The sequence below is a fragment of the Columba livia genome, chromosome 1, assembly GCF_036013475.1.
Source record: "Columba livia isolate bColLiv1 breed racing homer chromosome 1, bColLiv1.pat.W.v2, whole genome shotgun sequence".
Classification (NCBI taxonomy): Eukaryota; Metazoa; Chordata; class Aves; order Columbiformes; family Columbidae; genus Columba; species Columba livia.
The window spans coordinates 204,346,331-204,373,962 of record NC_088602.1 but is presented as its reverse complement, the minus strand read 5'-3'; the positions used below and the strand labels follow the sequence as shown (position 1 = coordinate 204,373,962).

At 45.0% G+C, this 27,632-nt stretch overlaps 2 protein-coding genes across 15 annotated transcripts in view; one reads left to right on the top strand and one right to left on the bottom strand.

The window, feature by feature from the left end:
• The first annotated feature begins 2,881 nt into the window (after nucleotides 1-2,881).
• Nucleotides 2,882-20,164, top strand: PRPF18 (pre-mRNA processing factor 18). 4 transcript variants are annotated; one of them, XM_065049265.1, is made up of 12 exons: nucleotides 2,919-3,006; nucleotides 3,662-3,824; nucleotides 4,587-4,664; nucleotides 4,790-4,816; nucleotides 7,823-7,927; nucleotides 9,595-9,708; nucleotides 11,450-11,596; nucleotides 13,199-13,267; nucleotides 14,320-14,460; nucleotides 15,487-15,558; nucleotides 16,506-16,661; nucleotides 19,469-20,164. In XM_065049265.1, exons 5-12 carry the CDS (start codon nucleotides 7,907-7,909, stop codon nucleotides 19,547-19,549), a joined length of 801 nt encoding a protein of 266 aa, XP_064905337.1. In that variant the 5' UTR covers nucleotides 2,919-3,006; nucleotides 3,662-3,824; nucleotides 4,587-4,664; nucleotides 4,790-4,816; nucleotides 7,823-7,906; the 3' UTR covers nucleotides 19,550-20,164. The 4 variants fall into 4 exon arrangements, with proteins under 4 accessions (XP_064905333.1, XP_064905335.1, XP_064905336.1 ...); XM_065049261.1 differs by lacking the exon at nucleotides 3,662-3,824 and having other exon boundaries at nucleotides 2,882-3,006; XM_065049264.1 differs by lacking the exon at nucleotides 4,790-4,816 and having other exon boundaries at nucleotides 2,917-3,006.
• Nucleotides 20,165-23,709: 3,545 nt separating this feature from the next.
• The window catches only part of FRMD4A (FERM domain containing 4A), a 395,327-nt gene continuing 391,404 nt past the window's right edge, over nucleotides 23,710-27,632 (bottom strand). For all 11 annotated transcript variants that reach the window (XM_065049256.1, XM_065049257.1, XM_065049260.1 and 8 more), the window contains one exon: nucleotides 23,710-27,335. In XM_065049256.1, the coding sequence (XP_064905328.1) occupies nucleotides 27,233-27,335 (103 nt within the window). In that variant the 3' untranslated portion in view covers nucleotides 23,710-27,232. The remainder of the gene's footprint in view (nucleotides 27,336-27,632) is intronic.

Sequence of the window (27,632 nt, the reverse complement as noted above, 5' to 3'; positions counted from 1 at the left end):
TTTCCCCCTTTCCTTCTTCAGGGAGATACTAGTGAATGCCCTCAGAACAACATAGCCAACATATAGACATATTTGCATGCATACAGCAAGTCTTTTGGGAGGGCTTGTACTTTGTAGATTGCACATCTCTTCCACAGGACAACTCTCTTGATCACAGCAGGGATTTACATTACAGGGTGATTTGATTTGGAGGCAAGAAGAGCACAGAACCAGGAGCACTGAAGAAGAGCACCCAATCAGTCATGGAAGGTTGTGTCATCGTTAGTGAACTTTTAGACATCTTTTAGAGGTCCAGCATTAATTTCAAACCTATGTTTTACAAACATGTAGTGTTCAGCTTTCCTTGTCCATTATACCCCTCCCTGGCACCTCACTGGTTTGTTTCGATTTTTATAAACCAGGAGAATTTTGGTCTAAGGTGTCACCTGCCAGTAACTGCATCATTCTTGAGAATACTGTGTGTGAGTGGCTTTCCTCCTTTGTTTTGCAACCTCTCTAACTGAGATATAATGTCAAACTGGAGCAGGAAGTGAAGCAAGGTCTAAGGTTATGTCTACACTACAGTTAATCGAGGGGGGCAGCTGGCGCTCAGACACAAACATCTGGATTCATTTGCCATAAAGTCCACTACAGAATGTTCCTACAGCCTCACAATTTGTGCCCTTAGCCAAGTGTGGGCACATCCTCCCAGGCCTCTCTACTGAGACCTTGTTGGACCCTTTCTCTGCCAGTTGTGAAATAATTTCCTTTTAGAAGAACTACAAAAAAGCGTAGGAGGACTGTTCCTGCTTCCTTGTTGCAAAGCAATTGTGTTCGAACCTGAGGTAAAGCCGCGCATGATTTCTAAATATCTCTAAATCCGTCCAGCCTGGGTTTAAACAATACGTGTAAAACAACGGGCTATATTCTGCAAGAAAGAACACACGACTCAGATTGTTTAACCTGGGTGAAGAGCCAGTTGTGGTTGTGGCCTCCAAAATAGGTACTGAAGTGATGTAGCTTACAATGGGGAAAGGCAAAAAAAATAATCTAGGGGGACCTAAAGGTGAAAAAAGCCTGGCAGAGCCAGGGGGCAGAAGCTGCCATGTGCCATAGGGTGAGGCTGGAGGAGACAGAACAGCCACCCTGCTCCTGTTAATAACAAAACAGAGGAGACATTCACCCATTGTTTGGTGGCCTTTGTTTCCAGCAAAGGTGTAATCTTGATGAGTTTCAGCATAGTGACAGTTGACTGTTCTTACCCACATTTCAAAGCTTTTTCTGGACCTCTTGCACGTTACAAGCCACAAGATGGAAATCGCTGTACAAAACCAGGTAAATAAGCAAAATAAGATTTCTTCATTTTATTATCTCTGTCACACATGCTGTATGCCTGGTGACAAGGACTAAAGCTAAAAAAGGCAGTAGATATACTCCTAGGATATACACACTTGGTAGCTCGGTCCCTACAAGCTACATGAGTCCTCTCGGTCTGAAGGCAGCAGGAACCAACATCACAGTGCAGGTGCACAGACAGTGCAGGGGACAGGGAACACAAACCTTTCTCATCTCTTGGGTGATTTTTAATACCAGTACCTGGGGAAGGAGCAGGGTACTTGTGAGCGCCTTGCAATTGTACCCTACATTTTGCTGGTGTTGTTTCACCTGAGGGCACCCTGGAGCCAGTGAAACAGTTCTGATTTCCCTTGGGGTGTTGGTTAGAGTGGTGTTAGGCTGGTGGCAGGGTGACAGCCCCACTGGGAGCAGCTGGGATCACAGCCACCCTCCCCTGGGGCAGCCACCAGCTTGTGTGGCCAGGCCCATGGGCACCTTGGGTCAGTGACCAGCTCCACAGAATCAGAGAATCATTTTGGTTGAAAAGACCGTTAAGATCAGGTCCAACTGTTAACCTAGCTCTGTCATCACTAAACCATGTCCTAAGAACCTAATTTATACATCTTCTAAACCCTTCCAGGGATGGTGACTCCACCACTTCCCTGGGCAGCCTCTTCCAATGCCTGACAACCCTTTCTGTGAAAAAATGTTTCCTAATATCCAATCTGAACCTTCCTTGGTGCAACTTGAAGCCATTTCGTCTCATCTTATCCCCTGTTAATGGGGAGAAGAGACCAACACCCCTCTCACTCCAAGCTCCTTTCAGGCAGTTCAGAGATCAGAAGGTCTCCCCTCAGCTCCTGTTCTCCAGCTGAACCCCCCAGGTCCCTCAGCCGCTCCCATCACACTTGTGCTCCAGACCCCTCACCAGCTCTGTTCCCTTTTCCCAACTTGCTTCAGCACCCCATGGTCTTTCCTGTAGTGAGGGCCCCAAAACTGAACACAGGATTCAAGGTCTGGCCTCACCAGTGCCCAGGACAGAGGGACAGTCACTGCCCTGGTCCTGCTGGCCACACTATTCCTGACACAGGCCAGGATGCTGGTGGCCTTTTTGTCCACCTGGGCACATGCTGGCTCATGTTCATGATCAACACCCCCAGATCCTTGACAGGACAAGGGGTGATGGTTTTTAAACTAAAAGAGGGGAGATTCAAGTTAGACACAAGGAAGAAATGTTTACCCTGAGGGTGGTAAAACCCTGGCCCAGGTTGCCCAGAGAGGTGGTGGATGAACCATCCCTGGAGACATCCCAGGCCAGGCTGGACGGGGCTCTGAGCAACCTGATCTGGGTGAAGATGTCCCTGCTCATGGCAGGGGTGGCACTGGATGAGCTTTGAAGGTCCCTTCAACACAAACTGTCCTATGATTCTATGACCGTTTTCGGCCAGGCCACTGAGTCCCCGCAGCTGCCCCCGTGCACACACCAGCCCCCCGGCGCTCCTCCCACCCACCAGGGGGCGCTGTGGGCGTTGAGGGGCCCCGCGTCCCGGTTCTCGGCGAGGGGTCTCCCGGAAGTGACGGTAGTGTTTTTGCTGCAGCACTTCCGGCGGCGGTAGTCGGTCCGCCATGGACATCCTGAAGCGGGAGATCAGCCGGAAGCGGCAGCAGCTGGAGGAGAAGGAGCTGGTGGGGGTGAGGGCGGGCGGGACGGGGCCAGGAGCCGCCCTGTGTGAGGGGAACGGCCTGAGGGGAGGCTCGGGGCGGGGTGAGGCGGGAGCGGCCCGGGATGGGGCCGGGAAGAGGAGATGAGGCAGCCTGGGCCGGGGTGAGGGTGTCAGAGCGGCCTTGGGAGGGGTTGGGAGGGTCGGGAGCGGCTCGGCATGAGGTTTGGGAGGGTCAGGAGAGACCCGGGAGGGGGTTTGGGGCAGAGGAGCCGGGTTGGCCCGGGAGGGGGTCAGGGGAGGAGCCAGGAGGAGTTTGGGGCTGGACGCTCAGGGGATGGGGGTGCAGCAGGGCCTCAGGGCCTCGCCGTGTGTCTCTGCCTTTGGGAGCTGGTGTAGGTAGTTATTTTAGGCACTGAGAGATGGGGAAAACCCGAGCTGCCTTTGGTGAATGCTGCAGGGATCCCTTTCCTTCGCGGGGATCCCTTTCCTTCGCGGGGATCCCTTTCCTTCGCGGGGATCCCTTTCCTTCGCAGGGATCCCTTTCCTTCGCAGGGATCCCTTCCCCCTGAGCGGATCTCCTTCCTTTGTGAACCTAAAGAGAGCAGGGCGCTTGTGTGGGTGTCTGAGTTTTGGTTGTGGCGTCAGTGGCTGAAGTCTGGAGCTGTGATCAGAGGCTGTTGTAGGTCAGGCAGGCAAAGTGTGAAGAAAGAAGTTAATAGTTCATATAAATGAAAGTAAATACTTCGGGGTGACCACCGTTACCAGCCGTTGTGTGTCTGGAAGATCTTTTTGAACATGTTTCTACATTGATGCGCTAAGCAAGTTTACAAAACACTCTCTACAAAGGTGATTTTTTTCCATCTCCTTGACTTAGTGTAAAATGACATTTTTTATATTTAATTAATTAATATTCTAATAATTAATTAATTCGAATTAATTAATTCTAATAAGGAATCTAGGTAAAAACAAGATGTAAGTACTGGAAATTTTTCCTTATTGTAGGAATGTTACCTGTAGCAATCTGCTCGTGCTGTCAGAAATGTCAAATTTGGGCTTCTAAAGGGAACTGTAGTTACATGACTGCTGTCTCGAAGTTATTTTGATCAAAGAGTTGTTTTGCATTATTAATTAATTAATTAATATTTATATTTTATATTTAAACAACTTTACTGTGCTCCAACCCAGGCCTTGTCATGCACATCTGAAGTGAAGCTTTACACTAACGAGTATCATGCACATCTGAAGTGAAGCTTTACACTCACGAGTATCATGCACATCTGAAGTGAAGCTTTACACTCACGAGTATCATGCACATCTGAAGTGAAGCTTTACACTAACGAGTACTGTGGCCTTATGGGACAAAGGACGTTCTTTTTCTAAGCTCTGGTGAACACATTGTACTTTGATGCCTGCTTGTGCAAATGGGCTGCAAAATCACTCTGTGCTGCTCATTTCCAGAGGTGCTTCCAACTAGTTCCCTTTACATGACAATGTAGCCACCTCTCTGAAAGGATGTAGCTGAATTCTCCATATCAAGTAAGGAAGTTGGAAACATTTTTGCCCAAGTACACGAAGCTGTGAACTGTTAACAGTTCTCCTCTCTTTTAGGGAAATAAGAAATATTTCAAACGCAGCGAGTTAGCTAAAAAAGAAGAGGAGGCCTATTTTCAGAGATGCGGCTACAAGGTATGGTAATTGTTCTTCCAGGAATTTATATGTTTGCTTTGAAGTCTAAATTTTATTATCAACAGTATAAATGTTGTTACTGATTATTGTTGTTCTTTGTTCAATCTGTTAATGTGATACATTAGCCTGTAAGTGAGAAGCCACCTGGAGAGGTATGAGTTTCCAAACCCATTTTCAATGCAGGAACAGATATGCATGATATACAGCTACTTAAGTTTGTGTTATGGTTTGGCTTTTATTTATTTTATTTATTTTTTTGTGGAAAGCATGAAGTGGCTTGGGATCAAAGCTTGTCTTCCTTTCTTTTTAAATTGTGCTGTTAGGCATGAACACTGGGTCTGACGTAGCCACCTTCCCCCACCCATTATTTGGAACAAAATGGATACATTTGGATAATTTTATCCATTCAGATGATTTTCACGATCTGGTCAAAATGTCCCAAAAGAAATCAGTATAGCATGGGCACATATTAAAAAGATCTACCAAGTTTTATACTGTATATATTTTATTTTGGCTTTGGCCATCAACCATCCAGCATTGAAAGAGTGCAACAACAGCATTTATCTTCTTGCTGGCAAATTATGAGAAGACAATTGGTAACCTTGAGTGCATTTTGCAACAAATGAGTGATCTGGAAGGCTTTATCTGCCTGGAAATGGTGTCAGGGCAATAGTTTACGGAAATGGAAAGAACGTTGTTTTGTTTTACAAGCGTGTGTGTCTGCCTGCCTGCCTGATCGTACGTGTTTGCGAGGGGGGACGTGCTACCGCGGGGACACGACAGAGGCTCGTAATCACATTTGGTGTTACTGGGCACAAATAGGAGCTTTGTTTTCAGTTGAACTTTACCCCGTCAGTGACTTATTCTGAAACCTTGATCTGTTTGTGGAATATTTGAACATCGATACCGAAACGATTCTCAGAATGCACAGCACGTAAGTCATGAGAAAGCATTCTGTGAATCCAGTCACTCTTACAAATGGAAATGACTACACAATGCTTTTTGAGCATTGTCTTTAATTCTTCAGAGCCTCATGTGGTGATTAAAATGGGTTCATCTGTGCTGCTGCAGCACCAGTTTTGGTTTGCAATGTAACCCTGAAAATGGTTTTAAAATAAGTTGCTTCATTAAATTTAGTGCCTTTTCAGAGCCTCCCAGATTTCTGCATTTGGCCTTTGCTGCATTTATAAGATTTAGAATACAGACTGATTTCTTTTTTAATTCAGGTGCTTTTTTGCTTTGCTTAGATTTAATCAGTTGTAATAATTTGATTTGCTTGAAAAATAAAGCACTGAAACAAAAATAACTCTGGTAAAGATATCACTTGTAACTTGTGGAGTCCAGCTGACAGAACGGATCAAATCTTTTCCCCCAATGCTGCTGTCTCTTTATGATTTCAAGAGTGTTTGTAAGTTAAAATTTGCACGTATCCTTCTGCCATGGGAGTGTATTTCTTTATATGTATATTTGCACAGTTCTTCCATATTTTCTGTCCCTTGTCAATCCCCCCTTTCCTGCATTGATGGAAGTTTTATTTTCCCCTTTCCTTTACATGTTAAACATTGATTTGATTGTCTTTCCCGTGCTTGTTTCAAACACTTGTGGTCGTAGAGATTTCTGTGTGTGCTAATACAGCACTGAATGTAGATTTATGGCTGAATCGTGTAGCTGGAGCCACAGGGCTGGGTCCTGACACCCACGTGGAGTCATACTGACATGGGAGGGCAAGACTGGCACATTGGCCTGAAAGAATAGAAAAGCTTCTTTATAAAACCTGTATATTCATCAAACTGACCAGCCAGAATACAGACTGGACGTGACAATGCCTGCGCATGGAGAATGTGAGAGGGTGCTGTAGGATTAAGTGGAGCATTTCCCTTTTAGCAAGAATGGGAAGGAAATAAATTCTAATAAGGAATCTAGGTAAAAACAAGATGTAAGTACTGGAAATTTTTCCTTATTGTAGGAATGTTACCTGTAGCAATCTGCTCGTGCTGTCAGAAGTGTCAAATTTGGGCTTCTAAAGGGAACTGTAGTTACATGACTGCTGTCTCGAAGTTACTTTGATCAAAGAGTTGTTTTGCATTATTAAAATATTGATTAATAAAGGAAAGCTCTGTTTGATTCGGGAGCCTTCTTTTAGATTAAGAGGAGCTGTTAATGAGATTCCCCTCCCTGTGAGGAGCTCTAGGTACCTTTTTATTTTAACCCACAAGAAACTGTGGCAAGCTTGATAGAAAGATGTGTTACCTTCAACAACATCTCTCAAAACCCGGTAGGAACCATGGATCACTGGTAATTGTACTCAGCTCACTGAAGCTGCAGGTAGTAAGTACTTTAAGCTGAAAGTGCCACCAAAATAGCAGCCCCACTCTCTCCCTGCCCTTGGGATTTCATTTCTGCCCTTGTGTCTGTGCATGTGCTACGCCTGGTGAGCTGGGTGAAGAGGTCACACTAAGTGGGCTGGGAAGAGTCCATTTCTTTATGTTTGCCAGGGGATTTTGTATTTGAATCATAGCAATGCAAATGCTTTTGTATGGGTAAGGAGGAGAGGGCAGGAATCAACAGGCAGAGGGTGGATTTGCTATTTTTGGCATCTTCCTGCTAAAGTGATTGCCCAACTTCAGCAGTTGTCCTTTGCATTTGCTGATGGGGACAGGCTTTTTAGCAGGGCCTCTTGCGTTGGGACAAGGGGTGATGGTTTTAAACTGAAAGAGGGGGGATTCGGGCTGGACATGAGGAAGAGATTTTGTATAGTGAGGATGATAAAACCCTGGCCCAGGTTGCCCAGAGCGGTGGTGGATGAACCATCCCTGGAGACATCCCAGGCCAGGCTGGACGGGGCTCTGAGCAACCTGCTCTGGGTGAAGATGTCCCTGCTCATGGCAGAAGTGGCACTGGATGAGCTTTGAAGGTCCCTTCCAACCCAAACTAATCTATGATTGTATTTCATGATTCTGTGATTCCTGCAACTTGCAGAAGTGTTAGTTAAATATTGATATCCTGTGAAATTCAATTATAGACAATAAAAACTATGAAACTACAGGTTTCTATTGTCATATTAAAATCCGTGTTCCAGAGTTCTCTATCTTTACATTGCTATCAATATATGGGTTTATTTCCATCAACACATTAGTAACTGTGTCTGTGGAATGTAGGTACAGCAGCAAGAAGAGGAGGAGCAACCACTGACTTCTTCAAATCCAGTGCTGGAGCTGGAACTGGCAGAAGAAAAGTTACCGATGACCCTTTCCAGGCAGGAGGTAAAATCAGTCACCATCAACAGACTACTTGAGTTTACAGCAAATGCATCTGAAATTTCTTGTTAGGGCCACTTTTTCTAGTCAAGTGTACGTTTTATGGCAGTTTGTATAAAATAATAAGCCTCCATTGTTACAGTCAACAATGATCATCTTCACTCACTAAGGATCTGCTGTCCAGTTGAATGCACAGGGAGGTAGAGATGGGTAGAGCCTGTTGTTGTATGGGTTTGCACAGATGCACTATGACAATTTACAGCTCTTTCAGATCACATCTAAAACAATACCCTGAATATCAGTATAATCCTTTGATAGTACTGAAGAGGGCATGCTGTTTTTTCCAATATTTTTTCTCCCAGCATCTTTTTTTTGTAGCTCATTGGTCAGAACCCAAATTTAGAAACTTAAGTTCTAGAAGTTCACCTTGATTTCTAGAAGAAAAAGTCCTGAAGCCAGAGCAGCTGGTGTGTTATTTGTCCTTTCTAAGGATAAAAATACCTGTGTGAATGCGAGTGCACAAACAGATCTATACCCCAAAGCAGAAGAGAAGCAGGAAGCTCAGAAGTACAGAATCATTTCTAATTTTGGAAATACTGAAATTTGCAGCTGAGATAATCTGAGAATGCCACACATCCCCTTCATTTTGCAAGATACTTGCTATTTTTTACAGGAGTATATGACAGGCTGTTGGTTTCATGTTTGGTTTGAGGTTTGGTCTGTGTGTCCTGTGTGATGTGCGATGTTTTGCTGCTATTGATCTACTTGGGCGCGTGTTTTGGTTGAGGTTGAGGTGTTGCTGCTCTCTATCCACCCTTCATTTTGTGATATATTTGCAAATCAAATGCTTGCCAACATACAGCAAGATTGAAGAAACAAATTAATGCCTCGATTCATTTATTTTCTTGTTGTCCAACCTGTCTGTTGATATAACAAAGTGATGGCATGAAAGGAAGTGCAAACCCTTCTCTTGATCACCAAAGTATTGCATGGTGATTCATAGATCTATACGCCTATTGCTTCACACACTAGATGAATAACAGTGAGTATAAAGAGATTTAGAAGCAACGCGTGAGGTAAGGAATCAGGAGAATTAAGTTCCTTTTTTGGCTATGCCTATGACTCTGCAAATCAGCTGAGGGGGGATATTACACCTCTGTTTTATCTAAAGTTACTATCCTATTAGATTGTAGGAATTAATATTTGCCAAATGCTTAAGGATGAGAGTTTTCAGCAAATGAGTCTTGCAGATGTGCTGGGACAACCTGCAGCCAGGTTAGGGAGAGTATTTCTGTTGCCCTAGACAAGTAGATAAGTGAGATTTCCTTTGTGATTTTCAAAACAGTTTTTAAGCTCTGCTAGAGGGATGATTTTTGTGTCTTTGTTTAAACAAGTCAGAGCAGGAAGAAGTCAGGATACAGCAAGCCGCTTAGAGTTTTACGCAAAATTTAGATTGGTAATATTTGGAATGACCTTTCACTGAAATACCGTGGGAATCTTATATTTAGGTTGTAAAGTGTCTGGAACATTTTTCCACTACTTAAAATATTGCCATTTCCTCTCCAGTCCAGCTCAGCTTGTTATTCTAAGCAAAGTAAATAAATCTGTCATTCTGGATTTTATTTTGCTTCCTTTTACAAGATTGCGCAAGGGAATGCTTTGATTCTTTTCAGGTTATCAGGAGGTTACGAGAAAGGGGTGAGCCGATCCGACTGTTTGGAGAAACAGATTATGATGCATTTCAACGGCTGAGGAAGATCGAAATTCTTGCGCCTGAAGTGAACAAGGTAAGACTGGCTGGCTATTAGTTACTTATTTGTAGTGGGGTAACCAGTGAGGAATTCTCTAAGAGTTACAGAAAATCAGTTTTAGTAACTGTTAATTTTCAGGAGGGAGGGGCAGTACAGAGCAATTTATTGCCTGAGCAGGTATGTTAAATGTCATTGTTTTGTCCACAATTACAATTCCTTATGCCTGATAGTTCAACCTTAGGCCTGTTTCAGTTGAAAAAGGAATCTCCAGGTGGCAGGAATACCCCAGCGTGGGTTGTTACCTGCTTTTTAACCAGCAGAGAAGAGTCATTTATTGTTAAAACTAGCCTGTGTTTGTGATCATATGCATTTCTGAGAAGGTAAGTAAGAGGAGGATTGCATCCTCTCTTTCTGGTATGTAGATGGTTTTTTCAAATCCCTCGATTCCAGAGCTATAACATCTTAGGCAATCTTCTTTTTCTCCTTTCTTCCCTTTAAAGGAGCTGTCCATTAAAAAAAAAAAATACTATAAGATATATCATAATTAACTGATTAATTCCTCTTAAGAATTGATCAGTTAAGTGAGGAGACGTAATTGGGCTTTGCTTTGCGTTCACTGTCAACCAAATTTGCAACCCAGCTAAGAGAGTGACAATTTGGATTTTCGGCCCTAATTTGTAGCAAAGTGAGTTGTTTGAAATGTCTTTGCTGGGGCTGCACAGAAAAGTCTGTTCATGTTCAAGTCTTAATAAAAAGAAACAGATCTAAAGGCTTGAAAAAAAAATCTGCTAATAAAAGCTTCCCTTGCAGGGACATGGATGACAGTGGCAGGAGTATTAGGAAATAGTGAGCTCATAAATAGGTTTGTGCTGGATTTTTGTGCTATGTGTTTCAGTCACTCCTGTTGCTGTGTGTTGCTTAGAATGTGGATAGTCACGGTAACCACTTTGTGGTTCAGACATTGCTAGACTGCTAAATGATTAATAGAAACGCTCCAGACAGTCACGTATGATGATGGAAGAGGGGAAATAACTGTGCCTGTGTATTCCCAGTGGAGTGGCTGAATTTATCTTAGGGTAAGAAATGTCACACTCCTTTATGGAGCTTTATATTTTATCTCAAGATAAAAATGCAGGTCCTCAAACTGTGACTAAGCCGAGTTTCTTGTTCTATTTGAAAGCAGCTCTTAACTATAGCATCACTTTGAAATCATGTATGTGATCTTTCTTTGTTTATCACCTATTCTACAGCAGGGATTTTAAACAGTTGGTATAAAATACTTTAGAATGTTTAAATCATTGATAATAAGGGGAAGACGTAAATGTTTTATGTGATATTACTGAAGAAGTGTTATTTACCTTATTTACAGCTTTTTTTTAGGGCAGATGTGATGGCTTGTAAAGCTGATGGTGGCTATGGTCTGTTTTCTGTTTGGGGGTGGTTCAGCACATTGCTTGGAGAAAATATCTTGACAAAACTCCTAATCATTGATTGTCCTCCATGCTTTTCTGGTGAAAATATGTTAAAAAGTCTTTTTCATAGATCTGAACGTTGCAGAAGTTCATGCACCTGCTTTTTGTGAAGTGCTGAAGCAATCCAGAAACCATCCTTTGAATTCAGTTCAAATTCAGACAACAAAGCTAAACCCTTATGCATGTTTTTGCAGAATGGGGCTTTTCATGAACAGAAGTTGGATGCTCACAGAGACAGTACTGAACTGCCTTTATTTTATTTGATGGTGTTTCTTTTCAAATTAGTCATTTCTTGTCTTTTCCAGGGCCTGAGAAATGACCTGAAGGCTGCTTTGGATAAGATTGACCAGCAGTATCTGAATGAAATTGTAGGCGGCCAAGAAGCAGGAGATGATGACTCACAGAATGACTTGAAAGTCCATGAGGAGAACACTACTATTGAAGAACTAGAAGTACGTGATGGGTAGATTTTAATTAAGGATTTTTAGACGTCCTATATTATTGTGAGAAAGCTTCAGGACTGTTTAGACAAAGTTACCTTGTTTTCAACATCATCTGACTTTGGCATTCTGAAGTATCCTGTTAGGAAATTCAGGTTTCTAAGTGCCCACAGTAGACATGTGAAAACTCAAGTGATCTTTGTACAGCATCTCATGAAAAAGGGATAGGAGTTACCTGCAAGGAAAGTTGATCTACTTAGGATCCCCTCTGCAGGGGGTTTTGGAAGTGGATTTTAATAAGAATATAGCACCTGGTCATAGTTTCTAAAGCCTTTCAATGAGTATTTGAGAGGGTAATGGGCTTAGTACCAGACTCTGAAAAGTAGACCACACAGAAAGATTGTGTGATACAAAAACATCCAGGACAAAGAAGAAGTGGAAGTTAGAAGTAGGCAGATCACAGAAAATACAAGAAATACAGTGACAGTGTGTCCCAGAAAGTTCATCGCAGATGATTACTGTGTTCTGAAAGAAAACCACAGTATTTGTGTGAGTGGAGACTGGGTACCATGAAATGCATTCAGCACCTGGTGTTTCAGGGTAATGTTTTGAAAAGCTCATTAACTAGACCTGAAGACTTTTACACTTCATCTTCAAAACTCTTTGCAGAAGTTATTCTTCATCTCATCCTTCCAAAAGTGTGTTTACGGAATAATCTGATTTATAACTGAAAGCTCAAATGAGAACATTATTATAAGGAGATAGTCTTTGGCTTTTTTCTTAGGGTACTAGGGGTTGTGGTATAAAATACCTGCAGTACCAGAATGGATAGCAGTTGTAATGGGGCTGCACTTGCCAATCTGTTAGTTAGTTTTCAAAATAGTCCCATTTTGGGGCAGTTGCCATGGAAATAATCCTTTTCTGAAAAGTTTGTAAACACTGTAATCTTAATTTTATGCTACTTAAACTGCACTCCCTTGAGCATAAAGGCTTCTACTGAATTTGGTTCTAAATCTGGGACATCTTTTTTAACCACACTCACGTTGGTGATGTGAGGACAATGGAAACATTATCAGTGCATCTGTATCTACTGGAAGATGTTTCTAAGAATGCTGTATTAACAGTTTTGAGGTTTTGGCAGAAAGCTCAAGTATTGGAGCATACTGGTTTGGGGTTTTTTTTGTTTGTTTGGGGGGTTTTGGAGTTGTTCCCTGAATTTCACAGTTACAATTCAATGAAATGGTAAAAAGCCCCAGTACATTGAAGAATTGAAATAGCTTAACAAAATAATTAGGTCAATTGATGGCTTTGGGGATCTCAAAAATGCAGTGCACCCACAGTTCCCCTTAATACACTCCTGTGAGACAGCTGCTAATTATGCTAATAATTTAGTAGTTAGTGAATGAAGAATTCCTGTTGCATTGACTTGTCAGAAATAATCCTATTGGCTTTTTGACTTAAATGTCTTTAATAGATTAATGAATCTCAGTCGCATCTATAGCTGTTTTATTCAGTTTATTACAGTTCACGGTGCAGTGAATTGCGCTCTGCTGTGTTGGTGCCGACAAACCTCTGAACAATGTGGAAATCATTGCCTTTTTTCTCCTGTTCTAGGCTTTGGGAGAATCCTTAGGACGGGGTGATGATCACTATGATATGGACATCATAACAAAGTTCTTGAAGGTAATAAACTCTAGTAGGTGAATTATTCTGTAGCTATGTCATTTTTTACTATTATGCAGATACATTTTGTGAAAAGAAGGGAGGGTTTCAGCTGCTGGAGAGAAAACCTCGCACATTATGCATAAAATGCGGGTTTTTAAAAGATCCTTGGCACTCCACAGCCTTAATCTCAATAGTGACTTCTGTTAGACGTGGAGAAGAGCTGTTGGGAGAGCAGCATTCTTCAAAATCTGGCCCTACTTTTCCAAACAAAATAAATATAGTATGATGATTGAGGCAGTTGTATGTAGTTGCTTCCATGTACTACTGTGGCATTAAAAACTTCTGAGGAGTCCCTGCCTCCCTTCCCTAGGATCAGTGCAAGCTGAAATGAAACTTCACCCGGTCCTGTTATGTGAAATAAGAGAATTTTAAAGGAAGTCCAGTGGCTTTGCTGAGGAAATGGGTTTGAGTGGATGGTAGAAAATTGTTTCCTGGCAAAAAGCCTCTATTTACTCTCGTTTGGGTCAGATGGTCCCTGTGTAACTGTTGTGATAATCAGAAGTCACAGCAAGAGTTGAAACTTTCGTTTGTGTGTATCAGATACATTGACATTTTGATATATAATAGTTTGAGCTGGGCAGCCAGACAAAGCTCAAAAATCGTTTTCCAGGTGGACAGAAGGAACATTTGACATGTTTGCTGTCTGGTGGGTTGGATTGTCACTCTGATCTTTACAGTTCCTTAGGCTCCTTCTCAAAAGTTATCCTGAAACATGAGCATTCTACTGAGATTTCGGTTCTTGTACGTACCCTTCCTCCTCCCAGCGCTGATACTGACACTGTTGTTCCCTTGTACATGCCTTTCTATACACACTCCTCCCTCCCTCCCTCACATGTTTTTATGATAGGAGGGTTGTTCATATCCCTTCAAAAGAAGCTTCTTGCCTTTTTAGTTCAGATTTCTCCGAAAACCTCATTTTTGCCATGGTGGGTTAAACCAATGTTCCCATCTGCTTTCCACAAGTGTCGCTAGATGGCACCATGACATCAGTGTGCTTGTTCCTCCTGCAGTTTCTTCTTGGAGTCTGGGCGAAGGAGCTGAATGCCAGAGAAGACTACGTGAAACGGGGGGTGCAGGGGAAGCTGAACAGCGCCACGCAAAAGCAGACAGAATCATACCTGAGGCCGCTCTTCAGAAAACTTCGGAAAAGGGTGAATCGCTTTTCAATGTCACTACCCTATACGACTTATTTTAGCTTCTGCTTTCAAAGTACCCCATGGTTTGTGACCTCTCCTGAGGTAATGTTGCCTTCGCTGAAGAAGAACTGAGTTGGTCAGAGTTTCTGTGTCTAGAGCCCGGGACTCCCAGCTCTGACCTTTTTATTCTGCCCACTGCTTCTCCAGGTGTTGCTTTACGCATCACCTGTTCTCTGGGTTGCAAACATGATAGAGAATTGGGATTGTATTTTGCGCTTTGCGCTAGTACGAGTTGTAGCCACGTAACCAGCTGGGTGACGGTGGTGTTTGTCCCGCTCTGCTCTGCGCTGGTGCCACCTCACCTGGAGCACTGTGTGCAGGTCTGGGCGCCACACGATAAAAGAGATAAAAAGCTGCTAGAGAGTGTCCGGAAGAGGCTATGAAGTTGGTGAAGGGTTTGGAGGTGAAGCTGTGTGAGGAGCAGCTAAAGTCACTCAGTTTGTTCAGCCTGGAGAAGAGGAGACTGAGGGGAGACCTCATGGCAGCTACAGCTTCATCACAAGGGAGGAGGAGGGGCAGGCACTGAGCTCTTCTCTCTGGTGGTCGATGACAGAACCTGAGGGAATGGCAGGAAGATGTGCCAGGGAAGGTTCAGGTTGGACATTAGCAAAAGGTTCTTCCCCCAGAGGGTGCTGGACACTGGAACAGGCTCCTCAGGGAGGTGTCACAGCCCCAAGCCTGACAGTGTTCAAGAAGAGACTGGACAACACCCTCAGACACATGGTGTGAACTGTGGGCTTGTCCTGTGCAGGGACAGGAGCTGGGTCCCTTCACTTGTGGGTCCCTTCCAACTCAGGACATTCTATGATTCTAACCTCTCGCTTCAGATCCTTCATCTAAATAACAAAGATGTTTTCCTTTGTTGAAGTCCTCAAGCTCGGGTAGGTGCTAAACTTTGTATAGATACTGAGTAGGATGATTTTCCTGAGCTGCTGTTCTGAAGTAAAGATATCGTTTTTTTTATTTTCCCTTCTCCTGTAGACACTTCCTGCAGACATCAAAGAATCAATAACAGATATTATTAAATTCATGTTGCAAAGAGAGTATGTGAAGGTAAGTTTGTTTGTATTCTTCTGGCATGTTCAGGCTGTCTGGTTCTAATTGATTTAGTTTATTACTTCAACACTTTGCATTTTGATGATAACTAGCTGGAAATACAACATATATTCAAACAAAATGAAAAATGGCTATTACAGGTTAAGCTCCAGGTAGCGTTTGATCCACAGCCTGTCAGAAGATCTTTTGAGGTTGGTGAAACTGCAGAGCTTTGCAAACACAAAGAGAATTTTTCTCAGAGATGGCTATATTAAGTTGCAGAGGAATCCTATATGGGAAACCCAATATTGTAAAGTTAAATGAAGGTATTGAATTCATAGTAATAGGGTGTTGCTTAATTAATTAGGAATTAATTGAAGCCAACTGAGTTATTGACTATGAGACACTGGCCCTTTCTTTGGCTATGCTTACGTAAGCCGACCTGGTGAGGTTGAAGTAAGTTAATGAAAAGGTTTTTGGACAAAATTTGCTTACTGGAGGAGGCAGGAGGGCTTTGGCACACAAGATCAAAGGCAGTGCTGGGTTTTGTTTGTTGCTGCTTTCAGAAGTGGAACTCAACTACCAATTGCATTTGCTTAAGCAGCTTGTGTATGCAGAGGAAACTGAGACGTGTTTTGCCTTTAAATTTCTCGTATTTCTTATTATTCTTGTGAGGAGTTGGGATAATTTGTCAAGCAAGCAAGCAGACTCGCTTTTGTTATTGAAAAAAGACCTATATGGCCTAAGGCAAGTTTAATCCAAATCATTTGATTCTAGAACTAAAATTGTGGGATGTACGATAGTGGGCTTTTGTTTTGGGGCTTTTATTTTCTTTCAGTCATCACTATTATGCTGAAATCCCCCTTTTGATGCCTTCCCACGTGGTGCATCTGGCAGTGCCAAAATGCTCTGTGTTCTGATGCCCTTTCTGTTTTGCTAATTGTGCCTGCACCGTGTTCCTCCAGGCGAACGACGCTTATCTTCAGATGGCCATTGGCAACGCGCCCTGGCCTATCGGTGTCACCATGGTTGGCATCCACGCTCGAACGGGTCGTGAAAAGATTTTCTCCAAGCACGTAGCCCATGTTCTCAACGACGAAACTCAGAGGAAATATATTCAGGTAACAAATTTCAAACAAATTTTCTTTTGAAGTTAGGGGATGTTTGAGAAATAATGGTTTTATAGTTAAAGGTGATGTGGTAAAAAGATGCTAGAAATGGACAGTTGCCTTAATTTGGGTCAAGCATAACACCCGTTTAATAGGTGGCTCATTCTGGACCTGAAGGCTGTTCAGTGCTGGGCTAGGAGTGGAGTTTAGTGGATTTTTCTGTATCTTAACTATTGTGATGCTGTATGAACACCAAAGTAGCTGTGAACTCTGAGTTCCTTTGCTGCTTAACTCATAGTTCTAGCATCATGCATGGAATTTCACAAAATCACAGAACAGTTGGGGTTGGGAGGGACCTCTGGAGATCATCCAGTCCAACCCACCTGCTGAAGCAGGTTCACCAGAGCAGATCACACAGGAATGTGTCCAGGTAGGTTTGAATGTCTCCAGAGAAGGAGACTCCACAACCTCTCTGGGCAGCCTGGTCCAGGCTCTGGCACCTCAAAGTAAAGAAGTTTCTCCTCATGTTCAGATTGAACCTCCTGTGCTCCAGTCTGTGCCCATTGCCCCTCATCCCATCGCTGGGCACCACTGAGAAGAGTCTGGTCCATCCTCTTGACACCCACCCTAGAGATATTTATAAACATTGATGAGATCCCCTCTCAGCTTCTCTTCTCCAGCTGAACAGATCCAGCTCTCTCAGTCTCTTCTCATAAAAAAAGATGCTCCAGACCCCTCATCATCTTTGTGGCTTTCTGCTGGACTCCCTCCAGTAATTCCTTGTCCTTCTTAAACTGGGGAGCCCAGAACTGGACACGTAACTCCAGATGTGGCCTCATCAGGCCAGAGTAGAGGGGGACTTTTCCTAATGCACCTCAGGTACTATTGGCCTTCTTGGCCACAAGGCCACACTGTTGACTCATGGCCAACCTGTTGTTAACCAGAACTCCCAAGTCCTCCTCTGCAGAGCTGCTTTCCAGCAGGTCCACCCCAACCTGTAGTGGTGCCTGGGGGTTATTCCCCAGGTGTAGGACCCTACACTTGCCCTAGTGCACTCAGTCTCTTCATCCAGGTCACTGATGAACAGGTTGAACAGGACTGGACCTAATACTGACCCCTGGGAAACCCCACTGACTACAGGCCTCCAACCGTGCTCTGCACCATTGATCACACCCTCTGAGCTCTGCCATCCAGACACTTGCAGATGGCTCGCAAAATGCAACTTCCCCAGCTACCGTGAGTCTCTTTGTACTGTGGCTACCCGTATAACCTTTAGTTTCTCTTCAACTATAGTTTTTAACTGAGAAAATATCATTGTGAAGTCAGAGGAAGCTCCAGACACAGAGCCAATAAATTAAATTCGACCAGTTCTTTTGTAAGGTGAAAATCGGCATCTTCAGAGGCAGGCTCCTGTTAGTGTAATAATTAATGGATGAAATAATTAATGGACGAAATAACTTATGTTAAACTAAATAGTTTTGTTTTTATTCTATGTTAAAAGAAGGATTTAGACTCTGAAGGAAGATTGTTGTTGGCCTCAGCATGGCCACAATGCTGCTTCTCCGATTTTGGTGGATCATTTGCCAACTGTGTCCATTTACCACCCTTCGAGCAGGAAGATCTCTACTCTGTAGTGCCGCTTGATCTCTCTTAACGTATCTTGTGGAAGATACGACGTGTGTGAAGGGCCCAGTTTGCCCTTTCTCTGCTTTTGGGGTTAGGGTTAGGGGTTAGGGTAGGGTTAGGTTAGGGTTAGTCAAGGAAATCTTTGTGTTGTTCTTCTCACTGTGGACTTCATATCTGTCCTTCTGAATTACACAACTTACTGAAGCACCAAGACAAAGTTGGCTTGAAACATGTGTGTTCTCCACATTGGTCTTAAACACCAAGTCTTGTTTAACTAGTCTGATTCAAACTGGAGCATGAAATATTTATTATCTGTGCTCCCAGCACTTACATCAAGCAAACGTGTTTCTGATTTACAACGGACCTGGGATCGCAGCATCCCACAAAGGACTCGTTATGGTGCTAGGACGTGTTTTCCGGAGTTGCCCGGATCGAAGGGGCCAGAGCTCCTCTGTTGAATCATTTTCCCTCAGCGAGGAACCGTCTTCCACGATGAGTGTCTAATGACAGGGACACGACTCTGCCATCCTGGAGTACAATGTCACTGCCACATAACGCTACCACCACTGCAGTTTTCTTCCTTCTTTGTTAGACTTTTCTACATAACTTGAAAGAAAATAATCATAGGGTCTATATGGTGTTGGTTTTTGGCAGTCGATGCCTCGAAGGAACTGAAAAGTCCACATTCTGCTCTTCTCAGTTACTCGTTTGATTTGCCTCCACGGTGCAGGCCAGGCTGACACCGCTCCTCCAGAGTAATTGTTCCTTTCTTCTCGTAGCTGTGAAGCCTGTTTTGATGTTGTAAATCGCTTTTTGCTCTGTAGAACTACTTTTAATATTCAGGTTTCTTTTCAGGATCTTTTCTCGTTCATAGTACTGTTTCCTCCTCCAGTGGCGCAAAGGGGTTAAAGCATCACTGTGATCCTCACTGCGAATCTGTCGTGAGGGACTGAATCTGTGGTCTTTTCAGTTATGCCACAGACTCCTCTAATATTGGAAATAACTTTACACTTTCCAAGCAGAAAGGTTGATAAAAACTGGAAAAACAACCAACTATAAAAACCCACAACCCCCAAAATAGCAGCTATTTGTCTTGAGTTATTCCTGTTAAGCTTAAAAATACTGTAGGCTGTTAAGTTTGCTTGACAGCTGCGGTTTTATTACAGAATTGTCCTTGTTTTGTTAATTCCCAGGGGCTGAAGAGGCTCATGACCATTTGCCAGAAGCACTTCCCAACAGACCCGTCGAAATGTGTGGAGTACAACGCGTTGTGAGGCTCCGCCGCCTCCCCCGCATGGCTCAGATTTTCATCTCCAAGACCCAGCGAGGAGCAAAGAGCTGGAGTTTGTGCTTTAGCACCAACAGGACCCTGGGGTGGGCTTTGTGAAAAGCACAAAGCAGCAGATTTCTCCACAGCTTCCTTTTTATAAGCCCCGTTTATTTAGATTGCATTTCAATCTGTGCTTTACACTGAACGCATCCAATATACAGCAGTAGGTTGGTTTGTTTGGGTTTTTATTTTTTAAGGGGTTATGACCAGGACAATGACCAGGGGACAATGAACACGACTCTTGCTTTTATTTCAATTTATTATTCAGGCAACCGTATAGACTGAACAGTTTCCCATATCTTAGAGCTTTAGGTGAGACTTAGCCCCACAAGAAGTGTGTTTGGAGCCTTTTTGGCTGCTTTCTCATTGGAGACTGATGTGTGGAGCTGATTAGAGGGAAGCTGTTGAATCTGAATCTTGGTTATTTCTGTAAATATGAAGACTTTCATGGCTAATCTTTCATGTGGTATTTATCAGGAGGGCCAAAAAGAAAGCAGTTTATATATTTCTCAGCTGAAAAATACAACCAGCCTCAGTGCAAAGAGGTTTTGATCTTGAATACATCTGATTTGGCTGTTTTTTTGGTAACGACATGTTTAATGTAAACCTTCTGGGCTTGGGGGAAGCAATCTTATGGCTCTTGGGGCTTTCAAATCCCATTTTTCTACATCTGGAGAAAATTTCGGTCTGCTGGGCATTGCAGAGAAAATAATTAGGACCTCCCATGACCACGTACAGTATTTCTAGAAGCCGCAAATCGTTACCATTGCGCGTCTTGACTGGGAATGGTGAAGAAACTCATGGAAACGCCGACGTCTAATTCTGCACAAACAGTGAAATATTGGGGCTTTGTTCGTGGTCCTCACCTCCGCTGAAAATGTGGAGCCAGAACTGGGCAGTGGAGGCGTCACCATCTCCCGTGGGTATTTACAGTGGGGAGTTTGGAGGAGCTTCTTGAGGAGCTTCAGGTTCTTGTGGAGCCTCGCTGCATTCTCAAGTGCCTCTTTGGACACGGGAGTTTTTCAGTCTGGAGCGTCTGACCCCAGAGAAAATGTCAAGAGCTTAAACAGTTTAGAAGTAATAAAAATGAGGCTGACGAGACCTAATCAGAGCTCGGGAGGGGCCTTTGGGGAATAGAGGGGGATTTGTGGGGAGAAGCTGCGCAGATGTCGAGAGCACGGAAGAGTTTCATTAGCAGTGGTGTCTGGTGATGGTTGTTTTGCAGTGCTCTATACAGATATTTGGAGGCATTATTACAACAGGAAACATTTATCACACCACAGCTTTATCCCTCTCCCCGCCCAGATGATTTCCTGAGCTGTTTCTAAGTCTTCGTCTTGACCTTAGTTTTGAACTCTTTAAATAATTGAGGGACAATATTGTCCCTCGTTTGGAAGAGCTATAATTTCCCTGGAAAGCGCAGCAAGTGAGTAGCCAGGGGGTGCTTTAAGGAGCTTCATAACATCTGCTGGAGAGGGAACTGGATTCCTTGGGGCATCTGTAATAGTATTAGATAGATTTATGTATTTTTTCCCTCCTGCTTTAGAGCTAATTATCGAGGAGCGTTTTAATGGCACCCTGAGCACTGGTCCGAGTGGGGATGCGCCTCCTGTCGGGCTGTGAATTTGGCGTTGGAATGTTTCAGTCTGCTCAGGTTTTAAAGGATGTAATTTAAGCGACGTGCCTCCTTGCTGACAGTCCCTGAAATACGGCCGCGCTCGCTTGAACGAATCCCATGACGGAAGAGCTTTATCCCTTTGCAATTCGTGGAATGGCGCTGCACGGGGAACCGAGGAGCGGAGCAGGACTTTCTCACGGCATCTCCATGTAAGAGCTTCCAGCTGTCCGGCACGTGAGAGCCGCTTCAGCCTCGGGGGCCGCGGGGGGGACACACGGCAGCTGCTTTTCATCATCGGTTGGAGGCTCTTTGCAGCTGGATGGCCCCAAATTGCAGCTACCAGACCGTGATCAAATAGTTAATAATGCCTTTTAGCCAAAAAAAATCCCAAACCCACCCCAGTCTAGTTTAGGGACGAGTGGGTGTGGTGCAGCTGTCGCTGCTCCACAGCTTTTGTGGGGAGGGTACGTTACACTTGAGCAATTTAGACTTTTTCCCTCTGGGCTTCTCCAGATGTTTATTTCTGATAATTCTCACATTAGGCGGAAATAACTCGGCTGAATCCAAAGATTCTCGCCTTAGGATGAAGTTTTGCATTCAGCACAGCCGTGTCTGGAGCGGTTTTTGGATTTTAATGCCCCTGGTTGGTTGTTGCAGCCCCTCACCCCCTCCTGAGCCTGCTGGTGGAAGGGGCTCTGTGAGGTGGTGCTCTCTGAGTCGGTGGCACCTGCCTTGTGTCCATGTTATCAAGCCCGGCGGTACCTAAATGTGTTTAATTCCTTGTTTGCCGTTTGTCTGTGCTGCTGAAGGGATTTAGCTTATGTGGGGTTGACTTATGTTTCTACAGAATTCTGTGTTTCATAGAATAGACTTAGAATAGACTTAGAATAGAATAGACTTAGAATAGAGAACAGGTTGTGTTGAAGGCACCTTCAAAGCTCATCCATCCAGTGCCACCCCTGCCATGAGCAGGGACATCTTCACCCAGATCAGGTTGCTCAGAGCCCCGTCCAGCCTGGCCTGGGATGTCTCCAGGGATGGTTCATCCACCACCTCTCTGGGCAACCTGGGCCAGGGTTTTACCACCCTCAGTGTAAAAAAACTTCTTCCTCACATCCAGCCTGAATCTCCCCTCTTAGTTTAAAACCATCACCCCTTGTCCTGTTGCAACAGGCCCTGCTGAAAAGTCTGTCCCCATCTTTCTTATCACCCCCTTTTAAGCACTGAAAGGCCACAATAAGTTCTCCCCAGAGCTGCTCTTCTCTAGCTGAACACCCCAACTCTCTCAGCCTGTCCTCCCAGCAGAGCTGTTCCAGCCTCGGATCATTCCTGTGGCTCCTCTGGCCCCTGTCCAACAGGTCCACGTGTGTCCTGTGCTGAGGACCCCAGAGCTGGACCAGCACTGCAGGTGGGGTCTCACCAGAGCGGAGCAGAGGGGCAGAATCACCTCCCTGACCTGCTGCCCACGCTCCTTGTGATGCAGCCCAGGACACCATTGGCTTCTGGGCTGCAAGCGCACATTGCCGGCTCATGTCCGATCTCCATCCACCAGCGCCCCCAAGTCCTTCTCGGCAGGGCTGCTCTCAATCCCTTCATCCCCAGCCTGGATTGACACCAGGGGCTGTCCAGCTGCCCGCTGTGTGATCTCCATTATAAATCCAGTCCTGCCCGAAGAATGAACCTGCCTGAGGTGTAAATGGCTTCATTTGTCAGGGGGAGGAGAGCGGCCCTGGGGGTCAGCACACACCGTGGTGCCCTCCAAGGGCTGACACGAGGTGTTGGAGCTGGTTTGGGGACTGCAGGGCTTGGAGAGGTGCCTGCAGCGCTTCCAGGGCTATAAATCTGAGCCAAAGTCCCAGAGCTGGGGGGATGTCTGAAAAATGTCATCATTGCCATGTTGTCCAATCCCAAACCCATCTGGGGATTTACTGCATGGGATTGTCCCCCCCTAGTGATGGTGGGTGATGGCCGCAGTGGCCTCTTGCCTCTGGGTTGGTGCTGCTGGTGGCTTCCTGTGGCATGGGGGGAGGATGGGGTGGGTGATAGAAGACGTCCTGGGAGGGACAGGAGCTCCCTGGACAGTGGGAATAAACAGAATGGGAAGCAGCAGTGGTGGGTGCAGAGCAGCAGGGACAGGTCCCTGTGGTGAGCGTGTGGCTGTTTAAATGGCAATTTTGGCGGGTGCTGGGCAGCCACAGGGTCCCCCCACCCGCTGAACATCTGCCCGAGGTGCCTCCTGAGCCCCCAGACCAGCGCTTGAGAGAACAGGCGGTGGAACGAGCTGGGATCTCATGAGGCGAGTGCCAAGTCCCGCGGGATCTCTAAAGGATGGGCTTTTTGGGGTGAAAACACAGCTTTTCCTGCCATCAGCCCGACAGCAAAGGAGTGGGTCCCTGCCGGAAACCCTGCCCAGCTGTGCGCACATCTGGACCCAGCATCTCGCGGCAACGTGCTCAACGCGCCCTCCCCGAGAGACCACGGCAAGGTTTCATTTTGAAAATGCTTTAATAAGGAAGTGTTGACAACACCGTTTTGCAAAATGTAAAGGTAACTATACAAATTCTTAATACAAAAAGAATAAATTAAAAGCAGATCTTTTTTCTTTTTAATTCTGCAACTTTTTCTACAACATACATATTTTTTCCTTGATTACAGTTGAACAGAATCCAGTAAAATCATTTTCCATGCTCTAAAGTCGATTCCAGAAGAGACCTAATTTTTTTCTTCTTTTTCCTTTTTTTTAAACTAGAGAGTCCATTTTACACAACTTGTAATAAAACTATTGACATTAATATATATGTAAAACTTTACATCTAGTTAACTAAGCAGTAACTGGTCATCTGATAGCACCTGAATGGGGATCGGCTATGCCTGAAACTAAAACTAATACAGAGTGAAAACAAATCGGGACTGTTTCAACATTTTCCACACTCGACTGCATATAATATCATTGAAGAATGAACCCTGCGTGCCGGCGCGGGGACCGTGCGCCGGTCCTGCCGAACCCAGGGAGCGTCAGGCGTGTCGGCTGAGGACGCGGTTGTGGCTTCTGTGTCAGATGGAGCCTTGGGAAATAAAAAAGTCAAGGAGGGGTTAAGTTGGTAAGTCAAGTGCTTGTATATAATAGCTATGTATACACCCCTCCGCCTTCTACTTAAATATGTTAATCTCATATGATTAACATTTTATGTACATTTGTGTTTAATTGAATTGAGCTAAACAGTAAAACCTGTTTTACTTAATCTGTCTTTACTACCAGACTGGCTGCTCACGTGTGCCTTGGTTGCGAAACAGAAAAGCAGAACGCAAAGCAAAACTCGATCCGTTTCTAGAAAGCTTCTTCTCTACTCCAGCCTGTTTGCAAGTCAGGCGAACCAATTATTTGTGGTTATATTCTATTTAATGTTTTTCTTTCCCTAATTTCAGGGCTGCCACCTTTTCACCTTTGCTGCAAAACTGCAGATCTGGTCTTGGAGGAATTAATGTTTCTTCCTGTAGTGCCCAGAGGCCTAATAGTGCCGCTGTTGTTGAATTCTTTTTAATTAAAAGAAGGTACACAGATAAAAAAAACAACAAACCACTTACCAGGGACATTAAAAAGAAGACAGACAGTTGCTCAGAGCCCCTAAAAATCTGTGGGCTAAATTACTTGCTGCTGCTTAATTTGGTCCTTGTTTAATCCTTTCATTTAGCTACTGAATCTTATCAGGAAATGTCATTAATCGGTACTATCTCTCATCCAGCTAAAAATCCAATTAGGAGCTTGAATAATTCCCACATTAAAGACCCCAAAGCGCAAAGAGATGGTGAAATCAGCATTTTGCACGTTCAGATCAAGGGCGCGATCTCACCGCTGGCTGTTCTTCCAGCAATCGCTGTCAGGGGGTTTGTTCTCCTGCGGGCCCAGGAAAAACCCCTTGGCAGTATAAAAATTAGTATGTGCTATTTCATTTCATTTCATTTCATTTTTTCCAGAAGGATAATTCATTTATGCTTCATGTGTGAACATGAGTTTCCTTCCCGGCTCTGCCACGGATTTTCCTGGACACGTAGGGGCGTTTGCCGCCCGTCACCGTCCCCGTCCTGTCTTACCGGGGACACCGGAGAGCGGCACAGCAGGCGAGCGGAGAGCCCGAGCGAACGTTCCTCATGTGCGCCGCAGGAAGGCGTTCGCAAGGAGCCGCTTGCATCCACGTTTTTAGAAACCCCACGGTCTTTCCAAGCCCAATTACCAAGAACCCATTCTCTTTTAAAGCCTGGAATGCAGTTTTCCAGCAATCTCAATACCAAAAGGTGTGGCAGCCCCCCAAGTCGCGGTGTTTAATTTTAAACGTTTCGCCCTACTTTGTCTGGTAGACGCTATTGTTATTCTTGGAACACACACACACGCACACACACACACTCGCACTTTTTTTTTCCTTAAACTAAAGCTAACTTCAGTTTCTGCTTTTCACAAAGTCACCCCCTCCAGCCGTTTCTTTTAATGCCTTTCCCATAGGAAATCATCGTTTGCACGCACAAACGGGAGGAAGCCGGCTGCCTCCCCCCATCTAGTGGCAATAAAAACAGCATAGCACCGCAGTGAAGCCTAGACGTGCCAGCTTCAACATCCACCCAGATTGTGCACTTGTTCGTTACAAAAGTGTCTTTGAGGCCTTTTTATTTGAAAGTTCCATGGCTTGACGTGTATAAAGCATTGCTCAAAATACGTGTAAACTTGCAGCTCCTTCCACGACGCGCTCGTACGGTTCCTTTTGGTATCAGCCGGCAGCTCTCGCTCGCGTCCAACACCTCGTTTAGTTGCTTTTCTTCTTTCTTGCGGTCGCTCCTCGCGCTGGGAAGGTTCTCTTGGTCTGCTGGGTGTCCAACCCTTTTCCTTTCCCGACAGACCGGTTCTCCCACGCAGCCGTACACGGGTGACGAGCCCTTTGCTACACTGGTGCTAACGAAGGGAAAATGAGCGGAACAGACACATTACTGCAGCTTTACCGTGTCAGATTGCGATGTGCTTTCCTTTTGATTTCACGTGAGCGCTTTGTGCAGAAATAGATTAGAATTTATCGGCTGTATCTGTTGGTAGAAAGGTGGGGTTTTTTTTGTTTTTTTTTTTTTTTTGGCAATTTTTATCTTCATCAGAGTACTAAAAATCTACCAGCACAACCCCAACCTCTTTGTGGACTGGTGCACAGCCGGTACCACCCACAGAGGTGCTGGGAGCAGCAGCACTTGCCTCTGCTTCAGCTAATGCCTCTGTCAACCTCGTTTGTCCAGGTTAACAGGAGATTGTGGGCAGCGATGCCGTGACGCCGGCCCAGCCCTCCGGCGCGGCTCCAGCACCTCGGGTTATTTCACTTGCAGGTAGGTGGGCTCGTAGCGAAGGAGGAAATGCGGTTTTACCGGAGGTGGTCGTGCCTGCCGTTGAGTTAAACCAGAGGTTCTTGTCACAAGGACTTGCTGAGCAAACTCATCCTGCCGAAATCGGTGTGGCGATCTTTGGCAGCGCAGGTCTGATTGTGAGACTCTGACATACCTTTAAGTGGTGGGATTTTACTATTTCATAACAGATGCACTTTCAGGACTATAATATCAATTTCTCAGCCTCTGTCTCATTTTATTCTCCCCCACCCCCCCTTTGAACTAATGCTCCGTTGGCTTCAGATCGCAGGTCGTGGAAATCTTACCGCTGTTACATGCCGCAGAATAGCAAGATTTGATGTAAGCCTTGAAAGGCTTCCACCGTATCAAAGGAAAATCAATTTTTAAATTGCCAACCGACTACTAAGACGGCTGCTCATCTGCGCCCGCCGCGCCGCGGGCCGTGGGAGGGACGCGCTGTTGCGGTGGATGTCTCAGGGCCGGTGTTCTGCAAATGTCGTCTTGAATTGCATCGTGAGAAAAGTGCTTAGAGTTGAAGCTGGTGCTGGGTGACAGTGCATCTGGGTAAGGCAAATGAGAGGCAGTGAGGTGATCTCAGAATGGCATTGATGTGATTCACTTGAGGTCAGGGGTTCACACTAGAGTCCCAGGCTTGGCTTTTTCCTGCCCATACCACTGGACATCTGCTAATTCCGGGTAGAGGGGAGCATCCAGGAAACAGCTATCGTTGTAGCTCCTGCAGGAGAAAGGAAACTTCATTAGGACAATGAGGGCTCCTGGGATGTTCAGCCATGGGCACAAAACATTGTAGTATGGGATATTCACATGAGCGGTCTGCGGGTGCCCCCAGAGCTGACATTTGGGCTGGGCTCAGCATGCAGGGCCCTGCATGGACCCAGTCTGCTCTTGCCCAGCAGTCCCGCTGTCCCCGGCAACCCGCCTGGGGCCAGGAGGCAGAAAGCTGAGCTCTGGTAGCCTCTCTGGGGTTTCGGATGATGCCCAGATGGCAGCTGGCAGAGCTGTTGTGTTTCCA

Excerpts from the sequence above, each read along its gene's own strand:
- PRPF18 (XM_065049261.1), top strand. The coding sequence starts at position 2,941 with ATGGACATCCTGAAGCGGGAGATCAGCCGGAAGCGGCAGCAGCTGGAG. Across the intron at positions 3,007-4,586 it reads AGGAGAAGGAGCTGGTGGGG|GGAAATAAGAAATATTTCAA; the intron begins GTGAGGGCGGGC and ends CCTCTCTTTTAG. Across the intron at positions 7,928-9,594 it reads TGACCCTTTCCAGGCAGGAG|GTTATCAGGAGGTTACGAGA; the intron begins GTAAAATCAGTC and ends GATTCTTTTCAG.